Source organism: Stegostoma tigrinum, chromosome 23 (assembly GCF_030684315.1).
Source record: "Stegostoma tigrinum isolate sSteTig4 chromosome 23, sSteTig4.hap1, whole genome shotgun sequence".
Lineage (NCBI taxonomy): Eukaryota > Metazoa > Chordata > Chondrichthyes > Orectolobiformes > Stegostomatidae > Stegostoma > Stegostoma tigrinum.
The window spans coordinates 55,229,811-55,255,753 of NC_081376.1; the positions used below are offsets into that span (position 1 = coordinate 55,229,811).

General features: G+C 46.1%; 1 protein-coding gene across 6 annotated transcripts in view; it reads left to right on the forward strand.

Moving 5' to 3' along the window:
- Positions 1–25,943, forward strand: part of vps35l (VPS35 endosomal protein sorting factor like) — a 117,395-nt gene that overhangs the window by 36,845 nt on the left and 54,607 nt on the right. For all 6 annotated transcript variants that reach the window (XR_009447156.1, XR_009447155.1, XR_009447157.1 and 3 more), the window contains exons 12-19: positions 131–224; positions 345–422; positions 2,850–2,972; positions 18,430–18,476; positions 18,602–18,713; positions 19,405–19,521; positions 21,653–21,706; positions 21,790–21,870. Coding sequence is in view for 3 of the 6 variants with exons in the window: in XM_059654211.1 (XP_059510194.1) it covers positions 131–224; positions 345–422; positions 2,850–2,972; positions 18,430–18,476; positions 18,602–18,713; positions 19,405–19,521; positions 21,653–21,706; positions 21,790–21,870 (706 nt within the window). In the remaining 3 variants the exon portion in view is untranslated. The remainder of the gene's footprint in view (positions 1–130; positions 225–344; positions 423–2,849; positions 2,973–18,429; positions 18,477–18,601; positions 18,714–19,404; positions 19,522–21,652; positions 21,707–21,789; positions 21,871–25,943) is intronic.

A 25,943-nucleotide genomic window follows, 5' to 3' on the forward strand; every position in this document is an offset into this window, starting at 1 on the left:
GACTAAATTGTCAGACAAGTTTGATGGAGGTATATGCTGAGGCTTTTCAAATAATTTGGTTTGAATATCTATGTAAGATGAAGGTGACTACATCCTTATTAAGTGTGATATGCAATTTTTTTTTAAAAAGTGGGATCTCGGAGACTCTCCCTCGGTTGACCTGTATGATAAGAGGGATTGGTGATCCATTGGTTGCTGTCTATGCTAGAGCATATCTTTGCAAGGTAAGTTACAACATTCTTTTCAACCTCTCAGATTTTGTCACCTGGCATTTTTTAGTTAATTGAGACATGCTTCATCTTTTTCATAAATTGCATGTTGTCATTTTTTCTTTTTTCCAACAGGTTGGAATGGAAGTGGCACCACATTTGAAAGACAACTTGAATAAGAATTTTTTTGATTTCCTCTCCACTTTTAAACAAGTATGAAATCAGTTTAGGAAATTATTCTATTTTTGCACTTCCCCTGAGCTCTGTACAAATTACATTACAACCACAAATCTCTGATGCTGGCAAGAAGTTTCAATCATAGGTATTTCAGTCAGAATGAACCATTTCACAGAATAACCTAGTTTACATTCTTAGTGACTGTGCTAATCAAAACCTAAAGTTAAACCTTTCCCATTGCAGCCACTCAAATGAAGTGTACAACTTGGCACAGTAACTTAACTAGTCATGTGTTAAAAACTTTGTGTCTGCATACTTCTGTTGATGTATTTTTTCCGTGTCTGTCATTAGATTGAAAGCTAACTCTGTCCCCCTGTGTCTCTGTAATTGTGCTCCTTGAGTTCTCCTAGTGGCAATGCTGCAGTTTTTTTGCAGGCCAGTCCAATTAGGATAAAATATTTTAATGCTGTTTTTGTTATATGATTGAGCACAGGAAGCTATAATGTGAAATAATATGTTATGTTAGTGTAGACGGTTCCAATTATCCTCTTGCCCCTCTTCCCTGAGGCTTTGATATTCTGTGCCAAGTCTCAGGAGATCTATGTGTGTATTTTCTGACTAGAAATTGGTTTGATAATGCCTTTAAAAGAAATGACACTCTATTGCTGTGGGATGTTGAGTACAGTTTAAAACCCAAAGAGACCAGCTAACCTTAATATCCTTCACAATGTGCTAGATTTGTAATTTGATCTTACTTGTTCCTCATATATAGATTTGTCCTGATTTTGACAGAAGTGAAATTGCTAGTTATTTTTGACTGTTTTAAACATATTCTACATCAGCTTTGTTAAGCTCTACACTGCAGCCACAGTGCAGGTGGCACTTCAGAAGCAACCTTAGCTGAGGATTGCAAAGAGATTTCCTGATAGCTACATTGTGGAATGGAGCACACAGCTGTACTTACTAGCCACTTGGTGGTAGCAAATCTTCCTGATTTAATTTTGGTGTCCAATATAGTCTGTTCTTTTACAGTTAGTGGAGTTGCAAAATACTGTGATGTTTTCATAAATTTTGTATAATTTTATTGAAAAGTACTGTTGGAACTGGTCAAGATTGAGAATCTAAAGAGACAAGCTTAAGGAGGTGGACTTCCTTCTACTGATTCTAGAACCGGCAACAATACATAAAAACAGATTATGTCATTCAACCCCTTGAGTTTATTGTGACATTCTTAAGTTTTGGGTGATCCATGCCTCCACTGTATTCACCAAAGTTTGACCCCTATCCCTTGAGTCTATTGTCTGAGAACATTTCTATCAGTTACAATGCTGAAACATTTTCAAAACTGTGAACCTGTAGCACCTTTAGCACCTCATTCTCAGCCTAGTTGAGAGGAATGTCCCTGCTTCCTCAATGCTATTTCCCCAACACCTATATCTGTCATCTACAAACTTCACAATAGTGCCCTCAGTTCCTTCGTCCAGTTTATGAAAGTATAACAAATAGCGATGGTCACAGCACTGAAGAAGACCCCTTTATTCCTATTTTCTGCCTTCGGCTGGTCAGCCTATCCTTACCTATGCCAGTAACTTGCCAATAACACTGTGGCTCTTAACTTACTTGGCAGCCTCCTGTTTGGCACCTTGTCAAAGGCCTTCTGGAATTCTAAGTAGATCATGATGACTGCTTTTTCTTTGTCTAACTTGCTTGTTATCTCGTCAGAGTTCCAGCAGATTTGTCAGGCATTTACACTATATAAGGGATAAGAGGGTGTGGAGCTGGAGGAACACAGGCCAGGCTGCATCAGAGGAGCAGGAAAGCTGATGTTTTGGGTCCTGAATTGGCATCTCTATACCATATAAGGGTTACTGTCAGTCTGCTTACTTGCTTGCTTGATTTGCCCTTTTGGTAATTATCTGTGTGCTTCACAATTCACTATGTATCTTTGAAACAAAGCTGCAGTTCCCGATCCTTAGCTGAACTCCTCAAGATCCAATCACTGGTGATCTCTCTAAACCTACCCGAGAAAAAAGTTTAATTTATCTTTTTTCTGTCACCTTCCAATTGCACTGTCAATTACAGAACTTTGCAGTACTGTTATCAGTGGTGTAAACTGCAGTTTCATTGGGATTTATAAAGTCTGGTCGTCTGTGGGTGGTATTAGAGTTCATGTTGAACTGATTGCTGGTATTGGCATCGAGTACTGCAGCCCCACAAGTCCAGATACCTGTTTTTATCTGTGAGCTGGAACATTCAATGTGGACGGTCTGTCTTTACTGTATCTTCTCCTTTGTAAGGGGCCATCTTTGAAGAATTGTTGCTTGTTGCATTCTTTCTGATATGAATACGTGGGTCTTTTAGAAAAATATGGGTGAATTGGTACACAGTTCAGATGTACTCTAGTTTTAATTAACAAAGCCAAACATTACAATTCATTGGTAACTATTATTCTATTCAATACAGATTCATGGTGAAACAGTTCAGAACCAGCTTGCTGTGCAGCGGGTAGAAATCCCTGTCTACCTTACGCTATATTCTCCTGCCATAGACTGGATTCTTCAGTGTATTGCATACAGAGCACCAGAGGTTCACTTTAATTTTCTTGAAATTTGAGTATATTAAACGTTTTGCAGTTATGCTATGAAACAAAGTTGTGCTGCACCCTGCAAACCTGGAATTCATTCTACGCTGAATTGTGTGGTGTCTTTCAACCTTGCTGTGCGTGCAGGTTCTTATAGTACGTGTTTCATGAATGGTGAGCTGGTTTTTATCCTGGTTAGAATAATCCTCTCAAACCTTCTGCCAAACTCTCCAGAAAATATCCATTTTGTAGGTGCATTGACTGATTACAGTTTTCTAATATGAATTATTTTAATATGATTGCATTAATTTATTTTAGCAGCAGCATTTCATTTAAAGCTTAGTAAGCATAATAAAAACTTAGCACATACAACGGTACTGCACATCACAGTGTAGGCCCTTCAGCTCACAATGTTGTGGAGACCTATTATTCTTCTCCAAGGTCACACTAACCTGCATACCTTCATTTTACTGCCATCCATGTGCCTATCCAAGAGTCGCTTAAATGTCCCTAATGTACCTGACTCTACTACCATGGTTGGCAGTGCATTCCATGCACCAACCAGTTAGCTGGGCTGTTAACTTCTTTCAAGTGAATAGAAAATCCATTTAGCAGCTTAGAATGACATGAATAAGAACCAAAAGCACACTTCCTAATTTTCCATTAGAGGATTTCTGGAAATTGGTAACATGACTTCACCTTTTCCACATTCTGAAAATCTTGATGAATAGTTTCAGCATCTTTCTGAAATTTGTGACATTTCAATGTCATAGTGTTCAGGTTTAATGAATTTTACAAACATAAACTCAAGGGACTGTAATACGTTCTCATTTTTTTTTGCCTGCCTCTTTCCCTGCCACCCCCCCCCCAAAAAAAAACACCCTTCCAGTTATTTTCTGCCCTGTTTGCACTCTGTTCCCCTCTTGTATGCTTTTCCGTGATTGGAAAGGCAACTATGTCTTTTATTTGCTCCAGTGCTATTTCAAAGGTGATTGCTAGGTAATGTGCTGTCGCAGCCCATTGTCACTTTTTTTAAAATTACTTTGCCACAGCTTTTTATAGAAATGGGAAATCCATTTCAATTAATTGATTTGATTGTTTTCAATTTGAGGATAGTTCTCATGTTGCCTTTAGTATCATTATTGAATAAAATGTGTGATGTTGGGCAAAAGTGCAAGCCCATTAAAACTAGTGGTGCGTATCTTAGTTCATTGTCAGATTATTATTTAGGTGTTTTCTTATTTTGGTTTCATAAAATTGCTTATGTGGAGTTTGTAGCACCAAAGCAGCCTGGTTGTTTACCCTCTGCACAAACTGCTCTCCACTCCTGTTCCACTGATATATCCATCTTATTACTCTTCTCCCTTTGCTACCCTTAAAAATATTTGGCTGTGGCAATACATTCCATGTTTTGGTCACCTTTGATAGGCTCCTTCTGGTTATCTTTTTATTAGCAATTTTCTTATTTTATAAGATGTAGTCCATGGAATCTCCCACATGTGGAAACCTATCCTGTACATCTACTCAGATCAACCTTAAATGTTGTCTAGTAGATTCCATAACAGGTTGACAAATCTCTTCTGTTTTGCTTTCAAGCTATCCGTCTATAAATAACTACCGTGCTTGAGTTCCTTTATTTATAGCATCGTATTACTAGTTTTACTAATTTGTTCAGAGACAAAAAAGACTGTGTAGGCGCTGAAATGCAAAGTAGACAAACAGGAGGCTGGAAGAACACAGGCTGGGGAGCGTCTGGAGGAAAGTACAGGCCAACGTTTTGGGTATTACCCTTCTTCAGGACTGGATTTGGGGGTGAGGGGGTAGGGGTGGTAGCAGAATTGTAGTGATGGGTAGACACTGATAGGTCTGTCTTGGTTGGGTGATGGGAGGGATGGTCCATTTGGTAGCTGCAAGGAAGGGTTGGTAGTTGGAATGGAACGGAAGAGGTGGAACTGGAAAGGGAGACACAGGTTGGGTGGGAAGGTTGTTTTGAAGTTGGTGAACTCAAATGTTGAGTCCTCCAGCCTGCTCTGTGCCCAGGCGTAAGATAAGGCGTTGTTCCTCAAATTTGCGTTCTGAGTCACTGCTAGGCTGGAGGTGGCCAAGGACAGATATATCAGAGGGGGAGTTCAACATAATAAAATGTGAGGCTGGATGAACACAGCAGGCCAAGCAGCATCTCAGGAGCACAAAAGCTGACGTTTCGGGCCTAGACCCTTCTTCAGAGAGGGGGATGGGGTGAGGGTTCTGGAATAAATAGGGAGAGAGGGGGAGGCGGACCGAAGATGGAGAGAAAAGAAGGTAGGTGGAGAGAGTATAGGTGGGGAGGTAGGGAGGGGATAGGTTAGTCCAGGGAAGATGGACAGGTCAAGGAGGTGGGATGAGGTTAGTAGGTAGGAGATGGGGGTGCGGCTTGGGGTGGGAGGAAGGGATGAATGAGAGGAAGAACAGGTTAGGGAGGCAGAGACAGGTTGGACTGGTTTTGGGATGCAGTGGGTGGAGGAGAAGAGCTGGGCTGGTTGTGTGGTGCAGTGGGGGGAGGGGACGAACTGGGCTGGTTGTGGGATGCAGTGGGGGAAGGGGAGATTTTGAAGCTGGTGAAGTCCACATTGATACCATTGGGCTTCAGGGTTCCCAAACGGAATATGAGTTGCTGTTCCTGCAACCTTCGGGTGGCATCATTGTGGCCCTGCAGGAGGCCCATGATGGACATGTCATCTAAAGAATGGGAGGGGGAATGGAAATGGTTTGCGACTGGGAGATGCAGTTGTTTATTGCGAACCGAGCGGAGGTGTTCTGCAAAGCGGTCCCCAAGCCTCTGCTTGTTTCCCCAATGTAGAGGAAGCCACACCGGGTACAGTGGATGCAGTATACCACATTAGCAGATGTGCAGGTGAACCTCTGCTTAATGTGGAAAGTCATCTTGGGGCCTGGGATAGGGGTGAGGGAGGAGGTGTGGGGACAAGTGTAGCATTTCCTGCGGTTGCAGGGGAAGGTGCCGAGTGTGGTGGGGTTGGAGGGCAGTGTGGAGCGAACAAGGGAGTCACGGAGAGAGTGGTCTCTCCGGAAAGCAGACAGGGGTGGGGATGGAAAAATGTCTTGGGTGGTGGGGTCGGATTGCAGATGGCGGAAGTGTCGGAGGATGATGCGTTGTATCCGGAGGTTGGTGGGGTGGTGTGTGAGAACCGGGGGGATCCTCTTTGGGCGGTTGTGGCGGGGGCGGGGTGTGAGGGATGTGTTGCGGGAGACGCGGTCGAGGGCGTTCTCGACCACTGTGGGGGGAAAGTTGCGGTCCTTGAAGAACTTGGACGTCTGGGACAACCTGTCTCTGCCTCCCTAACCTGTCCTTCCTCTCACCCATCCCTTCCTCTCACCCATCCCTTCCTCTCACCCATCCCTTCCTCTCACCCATCCCTTCCTCTCACCCATCCCTTCCTCTCACCCATCCCTTCCTCTCACCCATCCCTTCCTCTCACCCATCCCTTCCTCTCACCCATCCCTTCCTCTCACCCATCCCTTCCTCTCACCCATCCCTTCCTCTCACCCATCCCTTCCTCTCACCCATCCCTTCCTCTCACCCATCCCTTCCTCTCACCCATCCCTTCCTCTCACCCATCCCTTCCTCTCACCCATCCCTTCCTCTCACCCATCCCTTCCTCTCACCCATCCCTTCCTCTCACCCATCCCTTCCTCTCACCCATCCCTTCCTCTCACCCATCCCTTCCTCTCACCCATCCCTTCCTCTCACCCATCCCTTCCTCTCACCCATCCCTTCCTCTCACCCATCCCTTCCTCTCACCCATCCCTTCCTCTCACCCATCCCTTCCTCTCACCCATCCCTTCCTCTCACCCATCCCTTCCTCTCACCCATCCCTTCCTCTCACCCATCCCTTCCTCTCACCCATCCCTTCCTCTCACCCATCCCTTCCTCTCACCCATCCCTTCCTCTCACCCATCCCTTCCTCTCACCCATCCCTTCCTCTCACCCATCCCTTCCTCTCACCCATCCCTTCCTCTCACCCATCCCTTCCTCTCACCCATCCCTTCCTCTCACCCATCCCTTCCTCTCACCCATCCCTTCCTCTCACCCATCCCTTCCTCTCACCCATCCCTTCCTCTCACCCATCCCTTCCTCTCACCCATCCCTTCCTCTCACCCATCCCTTCCTCTCACCCATCCCTTCCTCTCACCCATCCCTTCCTCTCACCCATCCCTTCCTCTCACCCATCCCTTCCTCTCACCCATCCCTTCCTCTCACCCATCCCTTCCTCTCACCCATCCCTTCCTCTCACCCATCCCTTCCTCTCACCCATCCCTTCCTCTCACCCATCCCTTCCTCTCACCCATCCCTTCCTCTCACCCATCCCTTCCTCTCACCCATCCCTTCCTCTCACCCATCCCTTCCTCTCACCCATCCCTTCCTCTCACCCATCCCTTCCTCTCACCCATCCCTTCCTCTCACCCATCCCTTCCTCTCACCCATCCCTTCCTCTCACCCATCCCTTCCTCTCACCCATCCCTTCCTCTCACCCATCCCTTCCTCTCACCCATCCCTTCCTCTCACCCATCCCTTCCTCTCACCCATCCCTTCCTCTCACCCATCCCTTCCTCTCACCCATCCCTTCCTCTCACCCATCCCTTCCTCTCACCCATCCCTTCCTCTCACCCATCCCTTCCTCTCACCCATCCCTTCCTCTCACCCATCCCTTCCTCTCACCCATCCCTTCCTCTCACCCATCCCTTCCTCTCACCCATCCCTTCCTCTCACCCATCCCTTCCTCTCACCCATCCCTTCCTCTCACCCATCCCTTCCTCTCACCCATCCCTTCCTCTCACCCATCCCTTCCTCTCACCCATCCCTTCCTCTCACCCATCCCTTCCTCTCACCCATCCCTTCCTCTCACCCATCCCTTCCTCTCACCCATCCCTTCCTCTCACCCATCCCTTCCTCTCACCCATCCCTTCCTCTCACCCATCCCTTCCTCTCACCCATCCCTTCCTCTCACCCATCCCTTCCTCTCACCCATCCCTTCCTCTCACCCATCCCTTCCTCTCACCCATCCCTTCCTCTCACCCATCCCTTCCTCTCACCCATCCCTTCCTCTCACCCATCCCTTCCTCTCACCCATCCCTTCCTCTCACCCATCCCTTCCTCTCACCCATCCCTTCCTCTCACCCATCCCTTCCTCTCACCCATCCCTTCCTCTCACCCATCCCTTCCTCTCACCCATCCCTTCCTCTCACCCATCCCTTCCTCTCACCCATCCCTTCCTCTCACCCATCCCTTCCTCTCACCCATCCCTTCCTCTCACCCATCCCTTCCTCTCACCCATCCCTTCCTCTCACCCATCCCTTCCTCTCACCCATCCCTTCCTCTCACCCATCCCTTCCTCTCACCCATCCCTTCCTCTCACCCATCCCTTCCTCTCACCCATCCCTTCCTCTCACCCTCACCCATCCCTTCCTCTCACCCATCCCTTCCTCTCACCCATCCCTTCCTCTCACCCATCCCTTCCTCTCACCCATCCCTTCCTCTCACCCATCCCTTCCTCTCACCCATCCCTTCCTCTCACCCATCCCTTCCTCTCACCCATCCCTTCCTCTCACCCATCCCTTCCTCTCACCCATCCCTTCCTCTCACCCATCCCTTCCTCTCACCCATCCCTTCCTCTCACCCATCCCTTCCTCTCACCCATCCCTTCCTCTCACCCATCCCTTCCTCTCACCCATCCCTTCCTCTCACCCATCCCTTCCTCTCACCCATCCCTTCCTCTCACCCATCCCTTCCTCTCACCCATCCCTTCCTCTCACCCATCCCTTCCTCTCACCCATCCCTTCCTCTCACCCATCCCTTCCTCTCACCCATCCCTTCCTCTCACCCATCCCTTCCTCTCACCCATCCCTTCCTCTCACCCATCCCTTCCTCTCACCCATCCCTTCCTCTCACCCATCCCTTCCTCTCACCCATCCCTTCCTCTCACCCATCCCTTCCTCTCACCCATCCCTTCCTCTCACCCATCCCTTCCTCTCACCCATCCCTTCCTCTCACCCATCCCTTCCTCTCACCCATCCCTTCCTCTCACCCATCCCTTCCTCTCACCCATCCCTTCCTCTCACCCATCCCTTCCTCTCACCCATCCCTTCCTCTCACCCATCCCTTCCTCTCACCCATCCCTTCCTCTCACCCATCCCTTCCTCTCACCCATCCCTTCCTCTCACCCATCCCTTCCTCTCACCCATCCCTTCCTCTCACCCATCCCTTCCTCTCACCCATCCCTTCCTCTCACCCATCCCTTCCTCTCACCCATCCCTTCCTCTCACCCATCCCTTCCTCTCACCCATCCCTTCCTCTCACCCATCCCTTCCTCTCACCCATCCCTTCCTCTCACCCATCCCTTCCTCTCACCCATCCCTTCCTCTCACCCATCCCTTCCTCTCACCCATCCCTTCCTCTCACCCATCCCTTCCTCTCACCCATCCCTTCCTCTCACCCATCCCTTCCTCTCACCCATCCCTTCCTCTCACCCATCCCTTCCTCTCACCCATCCCTTCCTCTCACCCATCCCTTCCTCTCACCCATCCCTTCCTCTCACCCATCCCTTCCTCTCACCCATCCCTTCCTCTCACCCATCCCTTCCTCTCACCCATCCCTTCCTCTCACCCATCCCTTCCTCTCACCCATCCCTTCCTCTCACCCATCCCTTCCTCTCACCCATCCCTTCCTCTCACCCATCCCTTCCTCTCACCCATCCCTTCCTCTCACCCATCCCTTCCTCTCACCCATCCCTTCCTCTCACCCATCCCTTCCTCTCACCCATCCCTTCCTCTCACCCATCCCTTCCTCTCACCCATCCCTTCCTCTCACCCATCCCTTCCTCTCACCCATCCCTTCCTCTCACCCATCCCTTCCTCTCACCCATCCCTTCCTCTCACCCATCCCTTCCTCTCACCCATCCCTTCCTCTCACCCATCCCTTCCTCTCACCCATCCCTTCCTCTCACCCATCCCTTCCTCTCACCCATCCCTTCCTCTCACCCATCCCTTCCTCTCACCCATCCCTTCCTCTCACCCATCCCTTCCTCTCACCCATCCCTTCCTCTCACCCATCCCTTCCTCTCACCCATCCCTTCCTCTCACCCATCCCTTCCTCTCACCCATCCCTTCCTCTCACCCATCCCTTCCTCTCACCCATCCCTTCCTCTCACCCATCCCTTCCTCTCACCCATCCCTTCCTCTCACCCATCCCTTCCTCTCACCCATCCCTTCCTCTCACCCATCCCTTCCTCTCACCCATCCCTTCCTCTCACCCATCCCTTCCTCTCACCCATCCCTTCCTCTCACCCATCCCTTCCTCTCACCCATCCCTTCCTCTCACCCATCCCTTCCTCTCACCCATCCCTTCCTCTCACCCATCCCTTCCTCTCACCCATCCCTTCCTCTCACCCATCCCTTCCTCTCACCCATCCCTTCCTCTCACCCATCCCTTCCTCTCACCCATCCCTTCCTCTCACCCATCCCTTCCTCTCACCCATCCCTTCCTCTCACCCATCCCTTCCTCTCACCCATCCCTTCCTCTCACCCATCCCTTCCTCTCACCCATCCCTTCCTCTCACCCATCCCTTCCTCTCACCCATCCCTTCCTCTCACCCATCCCTTCCTCTCACCCATCCCTTCCTCTCACCCATCCCTTCCTCTCACCCATCCCTTCCTCTCACCCATCCCTTCCTCTCACCCATCCCTTCCTCTCACCCATCCCTTCCTCTCACCCATCCCTTCCTCTCACCCATCCCTTCCTCTCACCCATCCCTTCCTCTCACCCATCCCTTCCTCTCACCCATCCCTTCCTCTCACCCATCCCTTCCTCTCACCCATCCCTTCCTCTCACCCATCCCTTCCTCTCACCCATCCCTTCCTCTCACCCATCCCTTCCTCTCACCCATCCCTTCCTCTCACCCATCCCTTCCTCTCACCCATCCCTTCCTCTCACCCATCCCTTCCTCTCACCCATCCCTTCCTCTCACCCATCCCTTCCTCTCACCCATCCCTTCCTCTCACCCATCCCTTCCTCTCACCCATCCCTTCCTCTCACCCATCCCTTCCTCTCACCCATCCCTTCCTCTCACCCATCCCTTCCTCTCACCCATCCCTTCCTCTCACCCATCCCTTCCTCTCACCCATCCCTTCCTCTCACCCATCCCTTCCTCTCACCCATCCCTTCCTCTCACCCATCCCTTCCTCTCACCCATCCCTTCCTCTCACCCATCCCTTCCTCTCACCCATCCCTTCCTCTCACCCATCCCTTCCTCTCACCCATCCCTTCCTCTCACCCATCCCTTCCTCTCACCCATCCCTTCCTCTCACCCATCCCTTCCTCTCACCCATCCCTTCCTCTCACCCATCCCTTCCTCTCACCCATCCCTTCCTCTCACCCATCCCTTCCTCTCACCCATCCCTTCCTCTCACCCATCCCTTCCTCTCACCCATCCCTTCCTCTCACCCATCCCTTCCTCTCACCCATCCCTTCCTCTCACCCATCCCTTCCTCTCACCCATCCCTTCCTCTCACCCATCCCTTCCTCTCACCCATCCCTTCCTCTCACCCATCCCTTCCTCTCACCCATCCCTTCCTCTCACCCATCCCTTCCCTCTCACACCCCAAGCCGCACCTCCATCTCCTACCTACTAACCTCATCCCACCTCCTTGACCTTTTCCGTCTTCCCTGGACTGACCTATCCCCTCCCTACCTCCCCACCTATACTCTCCTCTCCACCTATCTTCTTTTCTCTCCATCTTCGGTCCGCCTCCCCCTCTCTCCCTATTTATTCTAGAACCCTCACCCCATCCCCCTCTCTGATGAAGGGTCTAGGCCCGAAACGCCAGCTTTTGTGCTCCTGAGATGCTGCTGGGCCTGCTGTGTTCATCCAGCCTCACATTTTATTATCTTGGATTCTCCAGCATCTGCAGTTCCCATTATCAGAGGGGGAGTTGTTTGGCGGGGTAGGTAATTGAAATGGATGGTGACCAGGTGGTTAAGTTGACCAAATTTGGACCAGGTGAAGATGCTTGGCATAATAGTCACCTATTCTACATTTCATCTCTTAACCGTAAAAGCTGCAACACCTGCCCGCCAACACACCCACCTCCCTCACGTCCAGGGCCCTGAACAGACCTTTCAGGTGAGACAGAACTTCATCTGCGTCGACTGCATCTGGTGCTCCTGATTGTTGTCTTTATGCCAGTGAAACCAGACACAGAATGGATTTAGCTGAGTATCTTCGCCTGGCCCATAATGGCCAACCTAACTTCCTAGTCGCGACCCATTTCGACTCTCTCCCACTCCCCTCACACTCCACCTCTGACATGTCCATCCTGTGCCGCCTCCAGTGTCACAACAATTCACAACACAAATTTGAGGAAGAAGATAATAGTGTGAAGCACAGTAGGCCAAGCAGCATCTCAGGAGCACAAAAGCTGACATTTCAGGCCTAGGCCCTTCTTCAGAGAGGGGGATGGGGAGAGGGTTCTGACAACAATAGGGAGGGGGGGGGAGGCGGACCAAAGATAGTTGGAGAAGATAGGTGGGGAAGCTGGGAGGGGTTAGGTCAGTCCGGGGAGGACAGACAGGTCAAGGAGGCGGGATGAGGTTTGTAGGTGGGAAATGGAGGTGTGGCTTGAGGTGGGGATAGGTGAGAGGAAGAACATGTTAGGGAGGTGGGGATGAGCTGGGCTGGTTTTGGGATGCAGTGGGGGAGGGGGAGATTTTGAAGCTTGTGAAATCCACATTGATACCATTGTGCTGCAGGATTCCCAAGCGGAATATGAGTTGCTGTTCTTGCAACCTTCGGGTGGCATCATTATGGCACTGCAAGAGGCCCAGGATGGACATGTTGTCTAAGGAATGGGAGGGGGAGTTGAAGAACCTTTTATCGTCTGCCTGGCCACCACTACAGCTTGGAGAACTCAACATTTGAGTTCATCAATTTCAAATCACCTTCCCACCCATCCCCTGTCTCCCTTTGCAGCCCCATCTCCTCCTTTCATTTCCACCTACTGACCCTCCCTTCCAGCAATGAGGTTCATCAACTAACCAGGTTGTGCCTACTACCAGCGCCCATCTATCGCCACCATTCTGCTGACCCACCCACCCCATATCCAGCCCTGAAGAAGGGTAAGACCCGAAATGTTGACATCGCCTTTCCTCTGGCTTGCTGTGTTCTTCCAGCCTCCTGTCTGTCTACCTTACTAATTTGTCAATCTGTATGTTTAGATCCTTTTGCTGCTGTAACCTATTTAGACTCTTATTAATGAAGCAAAAAGCAATACCACTTCACCCTGACGAATGCACACCCGAATGTATTGAAATTCCTCTTCAATTATGTGCCCATTCTACAATTCATTAGTTCAGCTTTACATGTAAAATGATATTAAAGAACTGCAAAATACCACAAGTCTGAGAAAGAAACAGGAATTGCTGGAGAAATTCAGCAGGACGGACTGCATCTGTGGGAAGAAAGCAGAGTTAACGTTTCAAATCCAGTGACTCCTCTTTTTAGGTTCTGTTTTTCAAGCTATCTCTCCAGAAACAAACTACTGTGCTTGAGGTTCTGATAGTGTTTCTCTTTTTAATTTCTGCTTTTGTTTCAATTTATACAGTGTTGCAGATTTCTTTAGCAGTGCCTTCATTTCCCAGTTTGGTCCATACATTTTGAAACTGTAATTCCTGAGCCAAAATTATTGATTGTAAAATGTGAATGGCTGTGGTCCCAGTTCTATGATTATTTTGGAATCACACCCTTCTATCTTCTAGCTGTCAGAGTGAATACATTTTTAACTTCGATTCTCTTCTGTACCAAGTTAGGTACTGTTGTTGCTGACTCCACATACTTTGACCTGAGCATTAAATTCACTGATCCCTTTATCAAAGACTTTGGAAAATCCAAGTGTGTTAAGCTTGCATTACATTTGTCTACCCTTTGTTTTGAAAGACTTTAAAAGGTTCAAGCATGACTTTCCCTTTTGAAATCAGTGCTGGCTATCTGTTTTTAATATATGTTAAGTTTTGACTTTCTTTTCAACTTTACGTAAAGATTTTGTCATCGTTGCTAACACTGTTATTAGGTTTGGTAATACAACATAGATATATTGGGCAGAAGGGCCTGTTTCTATGCTGACCAACAAACACCTGAACTACTCTTGTCCCACTCACTTGCACATGGTCCATGGCCTGCCAGACCTTGGCATTTCAAGTACTTGTCCAAATGCTGCTTGAATGCTGAGAGTATCTGCCTCCACCATCCCCTCGAGTGGTATGTTTTGATATTTTTGCGACGTTCTAGATGAAAAAACGTTTCCTCAAGTCACCCATAAACCTGATACTTGTCACCTTTTAAACTTTTGCCCTCTGGTCTTAGACATTCCTGCCAAGGGGAAAAAGTTTCTCACGACCTACTGTCTGTACTGCTGTTTTGTATACCTCAAACAGATCCCTTTGGCCTCCTCTGCTCCAGTCTCTTTTCATAACTGAGACTTTCCATCCCATCCCAGGCAACACCCTGGTGAATCTCCTCTGTAGCATCTCTGGTGCATTATATCCTTCTGATAGAGTGGTGTCCAGAGCTGCACAAAGTATTCCATCTGTGGCCTGATAAATGTTACAACTTTCTAAAACAAGCAAAATTTCTTTTTGGCTAATGAAGGTAAACATCCCAATGGCACTTCTGCCATCCTGTCTGCATGTGCTGACACCTTCCAGGGCCTAGGACTTGTACACCAAGGTCTCTTTGTTCCTCAGTACTCCCTTGGGACTTACCATTCATTGTGTATACCCTTCCCTTATTAGACCTCCAAAGGTGTATTGTTTCATGCTTTTTCATTCATTCACTGGCTGTGGGCATCACTGACCAGGCTAGCATTTATTACTCAATTTCTGTTGGGCAATTAGGGATAAGTCAAGCACATGGCTGTATCTCTGGAGTCGCTATAGGTCAGATGAAGTAAGTATGGTAGTTTCCTTCCCTAACTTAGATTAGTGAATCAGATTAGCCTTTTTCTGATAATCGACAGCGGTTTTGTTGTCATTATTAGGCTCCTGATTCCAGACATTTCAATCAAATTCCACCATCTGCCATTACAAGATTCAAATGCACATTCCTGACATGTTACCAGGGTCTCTGGATTAATAGTCAATGGTATTATCACTAGGTCATCTCCCCAAATATGATTTATCCTTAAATGCCCTTATCAGGATTAAATTCCATGTGTTATTGCTCTGCCCAATTTACCAGCTGACCAATATCAGACTGCAGCCTGAGACCATCTGCCTCTTTATGAACAACAACACCAATTTTTGTATCAACTGCCAACTTAGTAATTAAATTTTCTATATTCACATCCATAATAACAGGGTCCCAGCATGGATCCCTGTGGTACACTGCTGATCACAGGCTTCCAATCACAAAAACAGCCCTCCACAATCATTCTTTGCCTCCTATTTTAGGAGGGTTACGGAGGTTTTAAACTAGTTTACCAGAGAAGTAGGGTAGTAGATGCAGAAATTGAGAAAGAGGTAGAAACCAAGGCAAACATGATGAAGAACAAGAATAGACAGAAATGCTACTGAAAAAGAGCAGATGAGGTTGTCTGAAATGCATGTTTCAATGCGAGAAGTATAATGGACAAGGTAGCTGAACTTAGAGCATTAGTTGGTACTTGGAACCAGACATTGTCGCAATTACAGGGATTTGGCTGAAAGAGAGGACAGGACTGGCAGCTGAATGTCCCATGATTTTAGAAGTTTCAGGTGTGATAAAAGGGGTGTGGGAGTTGCATTATCAGTATGAGTATTTCTCAGCTGTACTGAGGGAGGATACATCAGAGGACTAATGTAGCAAGGCAATATTTGTAGAAGCCAGGAATAGGAAAGGTGAAATCACAATATATGTATATCACAATGTATACTACAGGCCTCCCAAAAGCCTGCAAGAGATAGAGCAGAGAATATGTAGACAGGTTTTGGGAAGCTGTAACAACAGTGAGGTTGTTGTGGGAGACTTTACCTTCCCCTATATTTACTGGGACTTACTTTGTGCCAGGGGCTTGGATAGGACAGCATTTGAGGACCATTCAGGAGGGTTTCTTGACACAGTATGTAGGGAAGGAATTATCCTGGGCCTGGCTTTGGGAAATGAACCTGGCCACGTGAATGAAGTTTCAGTAGGGGAGCATTTTGGGAGTAGTGACCATGATACTGTGGGTTTTAAGATATTCACAGATAGGGATAACAGCAGCCCTCAAGTGAAGGTATTTACCTTTTACAGAAGGTAAAGTCACACCGGGTCAGAGGTGAGTTTGCAAGATAGATTGAAAAAAAAACTGGCTCGATCATAGAAGACAGGGTAGCGGTGGAAGGGTGCGTTTCTGAATGGAGGGCTGTGACTAGAGGTGTTCCCCAGGGATCAGTGTTGGGACGTTTGCTATTTGTAATATATGGAGAATGTAGCTGGTCTGATTTGGTAAATTTGATGACACAAAGGTTGGTGGAATTGTGGATAGCGATGAGGATCCTCAAAGGACACAGCTGGATACAGATCGGTTGATGTCTTGGGCAAACAGATGGCCAATGGAGTTTAATCTGGAAAAGTGTGAAGTAATGCATTTTGGAAGGTCTAAGCCAGATTGAAAATAAACAGTAAATGGCCTTAAGAGTACGGATAGGCAGAAGGATCTGGGCCTACAGATTAGATTAGATTCCCTACAGGTCACTGAAAATGGAAACACAGGTGGAGAAGGTGGTCAGCAAAGCATACAACATGCTTGTCTTCATTGGCCGGGACACTGAGTTTAAAACTTAGCAGGTAATTTTGCAGCTTTATGGAATCTTAGTTAGGATGCATTTGCAATATTGTGTTCAATCCTGGTTGCCGCAATACCACAAGGATGTGGTGGCTTTGGAGAGCGTACAAAAAAGATTTACTGGGATGTTGCCTGGTGTGGAGGGCATTAGCTATGAAAAGAGGTTGGAGAAGCTTGGGTTCTCCTCACTGGAATGACAGAGGTTTTTGGACTACCTGATAGAGGTCTTATAAGATAATGAAGGGCATGGATAGTCAGAAGCTTTTTCCCAGGTTGAAGAGTCAATTACTAGGTTTAAGGTGCGAGGGGCAATGTTTAAAAGGTGATGTATGAGGCAAGTTTTTTTTAAACACAGGGTGGTGGCAGCCTGGAACTCACTGCCAGAGGAAGTAGTGGAAAGCAGACACAGCAGCACTCAAGAAGGAATTTGACAAATACATGAAAAGACAGGAAATAGAGGGATCAGGATCCTGTAAATGAAGACAGTTTTTGTACAGAAGCGCAAAGTGTGTTAGCGCTGGAGGGCCAAAGGGCCTGCTCTGGTGCTATCCTTTTCTTGCAAGCCAGTTTTGGATCCAGTTTGCCAACTTGCCTTGGATCTCATGAGCTCTTACCTTTTGGACCAGCCTTCCATGAGGGACCTTGTCATAAACCTTACTGAAGTTCACATAAAGCACATCATCTGCACTGCCCTCAATATATTTAGCCACACTTTCAAAAAACTCAGCTAAATTACTCGGACAGGATCTTCCCATAACACATCCATGCTGATTATCCCCAATTAATCCCTGCCTTCCCAAGAGTTGATTTAATCCTGTCCTTCAGCATCTGTTGCAATAATTTCCCTACTACTGACATCAGATTAACTGGTCTGTAATTACCTGGCCCATCCCTGCTGCCTGCCTTGAACAAAGGAACCACATTAGCTAGTCTCCAGTCATCTGGCACTTCACCTGTGGCCAGAGACATAGTTAGTATCTCTGCCAGGACCCCAGCAATCTCCTTCCTTTGCTCCCATAGCAGCCTGGGATGCATCTTTTTCGGGCCCTGGAGGCTAATGTACCTTTATGCATTCTAAAACATAAACATCTTCACCCTATTAGTATTAACATGTTCCAGAACCTCACCTTACCAAATTGAAATCACCGGCTACGGTGCCTTACTCTGAAGACAGCTCAGACCTCACGCACATCCTCTGGCTCCACACACACATTGCCCCTTTGTCTCTATTTAACAGGCCCCATCCTTTCTATCTTGCTCTTCATACAGTTACACAAGGCCTTTTGGGTTTTCCTTGATCTCAATGTCTGTACTTACCTGAACATGTTCCCTTATCTTAATTATATGCTTTGATCAGGTGTACAGTGTGCACAGATTATGCTTTGTAGTGTCGAAACACAAAATGTAAAAAGCTGGTAAATTGTTTAAAAAAACAGCTTGCGTGCCACAAATTTTTAAAATTGGCTAGTTTTCCAAAGTTGTCTAACATTTAACTGATTCAATGTGGTACTGAAATAGAAACATTAAAGATAGGAATTAAATGAATTAGTCACACACCCTACTTTATGCACAAATGAATTGCTTATAAACTGTACTTATGGCTGTTTACAGACTTTACTTACAGAAATGATGGACAGGTGCAAGAAACTTGGAAACAAGTAAGTGATAAAATTATTTACACCCCCACCTCATGACATAATGTGCAATATACTCCCATGCACCACCCTAAGTGTACTTCCTGATATGTGTTTTGGTCTTTTTTTTGTCCCACAATTTCTAATAGTGCTTTGCTGTTGAACTCGGTAATGTCGGCATTTAGACCGGAATTCATTGCAGCAAGATCTATGGATTTCATTGGCATGATAAAGGACTGTGAAGAGTCTGGCTTTCCCAAGGTAGGTCAGTGTGCAACATCAAAAAGCAGTGGTCCGTTCTGTGATGTGCATTTATGTACCAGATCCATGTTGCAGACAGTAAACATAGACAGGGTCTATCTGTTCGACACACAGTTGTGGCAGCAAGTATTTCCAGTTTTGTTTTTTGTATCCCTTGAACAATACCACGAAGGCAGATTAAATTGTTACTGATTTCATTGTTTCTGTCTCCTGCTCAAGCCTCCTGCCTACCAGTTAATCACTGAACATTTTTTTGTCTGCAACCATTTGAAATGTTTTTCAGATGTGCAATGAGATGATGCCTAATTGCAAGTTTTTCTTTTTGTTTTGTTTGTATATAGTAATAATAATCCATGGTGGGTTTGGGGCATTAATCTCCATTTGAAAGGACCGTATTCCCGTTTTGGATAGACGGGTAATTCTAAATGGTTGCCTCACTAAAGCATCACTGTTAGTGGAATCTAGCTGTGTCTTGCTGAATCTTCACATCTTACATTAGTGATTACTCTTCAACAGGATTTCATCTATTGTGAAGTGCTTTAAGACTTGAGATTTTGAGATGCACTACAGAATTGCATCTCTCTTTTATGTACTTTTATAGTCTTTTTAGTTTTGTGTTGCGCTGGAGCAACATTGTGCTTTATGGCAATTTACTGTGATCTTACTGCTTTCTGATTTATTTACATTGCAGCATCTTCTTTTCCAATCCTTGGGGTTAAACTTGGCTTTGGCTGATCCCCCTGAGAATGACAGACTGCAAATTCTTAATGAAGCTTGGAAGGTTATTACCAAACTTAAGAGTCCGCAGGTCAGTGGTGCATTCCGTCTTTCTTCAGGGAATAAAAGCCATAACTGACGATTCTTAATTAAATCTTATGAACATGTTGAAAACATGAGTTCTTCAGGAGTATTTGATATTTTATGAGAATTAATTTTGAATTTATTTCAGTATACAGTATGTTTGTATATAGGTGGCATTTTTTTTGTAGAATGTGATAGGCAATGAATGCATAACGTTGCTTTTAAGAATGGCTTATATTCATTCTTCAGGGGGTTGGGTGGGGGGGAAAAAATCTTCAAAAGGCATATAAAGCAATACCCATACATAAAATGTCTTTAAATGTGCAAGTACAAATAACTAGGACAACATTTGTTTGGTTTTGGGCAGGAGATTGTTGCTTCTTGGAATTCTTTTTAAACATCTTTGTTCTTCCTGAAAATTGATTTCATGGGGTGATGCTAATAAAATCCTATATCCTCAGTCATCCTGATGACCTATCTTTTTATTTTTGAAGGAGTCATGAAGAGAAAGCTCTGTGTCTTTTTTTTGCCATGCAGGGCATGAGTATCAAGTGAGGGAGCTGGTGAGCTCACCACAGGGACCAATCCCTCCGTGACACTTTGACCCAGCCCTCCATCTGTCCTCATGCTTCCTTTCTTGCCCCCACCCCCACTGGGCTCTTCTAATGTGATCTCGGGTGGTATGACACTTATCTTTCACCTCCTCTCTCCTCAAAGCCTAAAGGCCCAGGCACACTTTCCAGGTGAAGCAGTTTTACTTGTTTCTCTGTCAATCTTACCTACTGCTTTTGACACTCTCCAAGTGGTCTTTACTTTGGTGTGGCCAAAAGCAGTCTACATGACTTATGAAACACCACTGCTCTGTCTGTAGGAATGAACCTGACCTCCCCAGTTGCTTACCATTTCATAAGCCATCTTGCAACAGGATTGCAGTTGGTAGTAACAGTTTTCCCCTAGGCTTGCTGAAATGTTCCAACAAAGCAGAATGCAAACTCATATTCCACTTGGCCATTTTACAGCCTTGAGGTCTCGGTGTTGAATTCAGTAACTTCAGAAACTGACTGTGTTTGCTGTTCATCTTTTGTACACCCCACCCACCATCACCCCCTCTGTTTCTGTCTTCATGGATGCTGACAGACAGATCTGCAGGATTTGGCTTCCATCATGGCATGCTGCTGCCTCCACCGCCTTGAACTGAATGCATTTTTGACACGTTAGGATTATCTTTTTTAATTAGGGAAACCTGTTGTAAATACTTGTTCTCCCAGCATAGCCCTGTTATACAAACTTAGCCCAATCTCGTATTTCTCTGTAATAGAGGATCGAGACAATGTTTTTACTTTCCAAGATGATATTTAATGCTAGGATTTGTTCTTTCATCATGCCAAGCACCACCTTTCTTAAATGAGCACTCCAGGTATATCTCTTCCGGTGTCTAATGGCACTAATCCATTGCTACAATGTATTTTTAGACATAGGAAGACTGTTCATCAAATGGTTTTGCACAGTGATGTGCCTTTGTGGTAAATCTAACAAGTATCTGAATTTGGCAGATTTGGATGATGCCAGGCCAGAAGAAAACAAAAGGCAGTGAAATTCATTTCTAGAAGAACAGAATTGGAAAATGGTCAAATTAATCTTAATCTTAGAATATTAGTTCATCTACAGAATGTGAACAGTTCTGATTTCCATAACATTAAGCAAAAGTTAGAAGTAATGTAGACATAAGAGCTGTTTTGCACTCATTTTAGTAAATACAAGAGATTATACCTGTCAGAAAATACATGACAGGTTAGGGATTTTGTCCAGACAATAACTAATGGGTCACCTTAGAGTTTTCAAAATTGAGGTGTTTTGAGTGGCTAGATGTGGAGGGAGGTGTTTTGAGTGGCTAGATGTGGAGGGAGGACATGACCAGAATGAAGGGCATTAAATATGGGTTCACTAATAAATCTAATCAGGAATTCAGAAGAAACATCTTTTACGCTGAGGATGTGTACCCATGCGCAAACCAAAATAGGAGCAAGTTCTGTGTTTGTTGAAGATTACTGCGCTGATGAAAATTGTGTTTTTTTAAAAGACAAGAATGTAAACAATCTCTTGTAAACTTGGATGAATTAAAATTCTGTTGGTTTTAGGATTATGTTAACTGTGCTGAGGTTTGGATAGAGTACACATGCAAGCATTTCACAGTAAGTACAATTTCATACTTTTCAGATTCAAAACCATAACTACTTTTTGAAAAATACTAATTCTGTATTTTCTAACTTGCCAGAAACGGGAAGTTAACACTGTCTTGTCAGATGTCATTAAGCATTTAACTCCAGATCGAGCTTTTGAAGATGCTTACCCACAGGTAATGTACCACAATTTTTGTAAAATGTAAAAGGTTAAAATCCTGCTGTCTTCTCCTCCGCTGTGATTTGTGTTAACATGTTTTCTCATTATTCACGCACTTCAGTCTTGGTGGGACAAACAAAATTACAGCTCGGGAACAGGCCATTTGGCCCTCCAGGCCAGCACTGACATGCTGCCTGTTACAATTAAAACCCTTTACTCTTCCAGGGACCGTATCCCCCCTCTTCCCATCATGTTCATATCTGTCAAGACACTGTTTAAAAGTCACTTTAGTATCTACTTCCACTACCTCCCCAGCAGTGTACCTCCACATCCTTGTAGTAGTGTGGCGACCAGGATTGAACGCACTATATTCCAAATGCAGCCTAACTAAGGTTCTATTAAGCTGCAAAATTACCTACCAAGTTTTAAATTCACTGTCCCGGCCGATGAAGACAAGCATGCCGTACGCTTTGCTGACTACCTTTTCCACCTGCGTTTCCACTTTCAGTGATGTGTGTACCTGCACACTCAGATCTCTCTGCCTATCAGTACTCTTAAGGGTTCTGCCATTTACTGTGTATTTTCCATCTGGATTAGACCTTACAAAATTCATTTACTTCTCATTTTTCTGGATTAAACTCCATCAGCCATCTCTCTGCCCAAGTCACCAACCAATCTGTATATCCTGCTGCATCCTTTTGACGGTCCTCCTCGCTATCTGTAATTCCATCAACTTTTGTGTCATCAGCAAACTTACCAGTCAGACCAGTTACAATCTCCTCCAAACCATTTATATATATATTATAAACAGCAAAGGAATGCCACTAGTCACAGCCCTCCATTCAGAAACACACGCTTCCACTGCTACCCTCTGTCTTCTATGACTGAGCTAGATTTTATCCATCTTGCAATGTCATTTCTGACCTGATGCAACTTTACCTCCTGTATCTACCTGCCATGAGGGATTTTGTCCAAGGCCTTACTGAAGTTCATACAGACAATATCCAATGCCCTACCCTGTTCAATCATCATCGTCACTTCCTCAAAAAGCTCAACTACGTTAGTGAGAAATTACTTCCCCTTCTCAAAACCATGTTGCCTCTCACTAATATGCTCACTGATTACCAGGTGTGAATAAATCCTGTTTTCAGTCCTCCAGTAATTTCCCTACCACTGACATAAGGCTCATCGACCTGTAATTAGCTGGATTATCCCTGCCACCCTTCTTAAACAAAGGAACAACATTGGCTATTCTCCAGTACTCTGGGACCTCCTTTTGCAGTCAGTGAGGATATAGAGATTTCCCTCAAGACCCCAGCAATTTCCTCCCTTGCCTCTCTCGGTATTCTGGGGTATACCTCATCAGGCCCTGGGGACTTGTCTACCTTAATGTTTTTCAAGACTCCCAATAGCTCCTCCCTTTTGATCTCAACATGACTGAAACTATCTGCACACCCTTCCCCAGACTCATCATTCACCAAGTCCTTCTTTATGGTGAATACTGACTCAAAGTACTCATTTAAATCCTCTCCCTTTTCCTCTATCTCCACCCATAAGTTCCCTTCCTTGTCCTTGAGTGGGCCTGTTGGCCAATGACTTTTCATATCCCCTTTTAGCTCTCCTAACTTCTTGCTTAAGTTTCTTTTGATTTTTCCTCATATTCTACCCTTATTTCGTCTGTTCTCTGCCCCCTAGCCTTGATAAATGCTTCCTTTTTCTTTTTGATTCAGCTCACAATGTATCTCTTATCCAGGTTCCCAAAACTTGCCATACTTATACTTCATCCTTAAAGGAACGTTCTGGTCCTGAGTTCCTACCAACTTACACCTGAAAGCCTCTCACATACCATATGTTGATTTGCCCTTAAACATCTGCCTGCAATCTACATTCTTCAGTTCCTGCCCAATATTGTTGTAATTAGCCTTCCCCAATTTAGCACCTTCACCTGACAGCCAGACTGATCTTTTATCCATTAGTTCCTTAAAGCTTACTGAATTATGATCGCTGTTTCCGAGCTGCTCCGTTACTGAGACATTGACCACCTGGCCAGGATCGTTCTCCAGTACTAGGTCCAGTACGGCCCCTTTCCTAGTTGGACTATCTACATACTGCTTCAAGAAGCCCTCCTGCTTCCAAACTCTGCCCCATCCACACCCCAAGCACCAAGTGAGTCCCAGCCAATATAATGGGAAGTTAAAATCACCCATGACAACAACCCTGTTAGTTTACATCTTACCAAAATCTGGCTACATATCATCTTCTATCTCCTGTTGGCTTTTGGGAGGCCTTTAGTAAACCCCAAACATTGTGGTTGCACCCTTCCTGTTCCTGACTTCTACCTGTATTGCCTCGCTGTGTGAGCCATCCAAGGTGTCCTCCTGCAGTACAGCTGTGATATTCTTCTCAATAAGTAGTGCAACTCTCCCACCCTTTTTTATGCCCCCCCCCCACCATCATGCCTGAAACATCTCTCTCCTGGAATGTTAAGCTGCCAATCCTGATCCTCCCTTAACCTAGTATCTGTAATAGCAATAACATCATAGTTCCAAGTACTAATCCAAGCTTTAATTCACCTGCCTTACCTGTTAGGCTTCTTGCATTGAGACAGATGCGCTTCAGTCTGCCAGACCCGCTTTGATCAGCAACTGCACTCTGCCTGGTCTTCGTCTGAGACTTACTGTTCCTACTCTCTAGTTCATTTTTAGTTCATTCACCTCTGCATTGGTTCTCACCCCCTGCCAAGCTAGTTTAAATCCTCCTGAGTGACACCAGCAAATCTCCCAGCCAGAAGATTTGCCCCTCTAGTTTAGATGCAACCCTCCTCCTTTGCCAGGGTAGGTGTGACCTGTGAGATCCCAATGGTCCAGATATCTGAAATGCTCCCTCCTACACCATCCGTTTAGCCACGTGTTGAGCTATACTATCCTCCTATTTCTAGCCTCCCTGGCACGTGGCACAGGGAATAATCCTGAGTTAACAATCTTGGAGGTCCTGCTTTTTAACTTGCTACCTAAGTCCCTGAACTGCTGCTGCAGGACCTTGTCACTCCTCCTACCTATGTCATTAGTACCAATATGCACCAAACTCTGGCTGTTCATCCTCTCCCTTCAGAATGCTTTCTGCCTGTTCAGAGACATCCTGGACCCTGACATCAGAAAGGCAGTACACCATCCTGGAGTTGGTTTTACGTGCACAGAAGTTCCTTTCTGTATCCCTAACTATAGACCCCCCTATAACTACTGCTCTAATGCTGTTTGTGTCCCCCCCGAGCCAGCATGGTGCCAGTAGTCCGGCTGCTGCTGCTGTAATCCCCTGATGGGTCACTCCCACCCACCACCCACCGAACAGTATCTAGAACGGTATGCTTGCCGGAGAGAGGGACCACCACAAGGGATTCCTGCCGCTTCTAGCTGTCTACCATCTATCTGCCTGCACCTTGGGTGTCACCGCATTTCTAAAACTATTGTCTATTTGTCCAAGACAGTGGAATTGTTGCGATCTCCCATGCCTCAAGAGCAGCACTTAACCCCACTGACTGACGTTTCTGTCCCCAATTGAGCTGTTCAGGAGAATTTATTAAACTGGATGTGAGTTTGCTTGCTGAGCTGGAAGGTTAGTTTTCAGATGTTTCGTCACCATTCTAGGTAACATCAGTGAGCCTCCGAAGCGCTGGTGTTATGACCTGCTTTCTATTCGTGTCTAACCGGAACTCCAACAAACACATTGATTTGGAGCCAATGTGTTTGTTGATGGATTTCCAGTTGGACATGACCCACTATCACTCATATCCTTACATACAGATGAGGAAGGACACCACTTTGATTGGGACAACACATTCATCCAAGGACAAGCCAAACAGAGACACGCACGAGAATTCCTAGAAGCATGGTATTCCAGCTGGAACCCCATCAACAAACACATTGATTTGGAGCCAATCTACCATCCCCTGAGGAAAAAAAACAGGAAATGATATCGCCAACGCAGGAAATGACATCACCAACCTAAGGAAACCTAACCAGATAAATAGAAAGCAGGACATAACACCAGCGCTTCGTCAGAGGCTCACTGATGTTACCTAGAATGGTGACG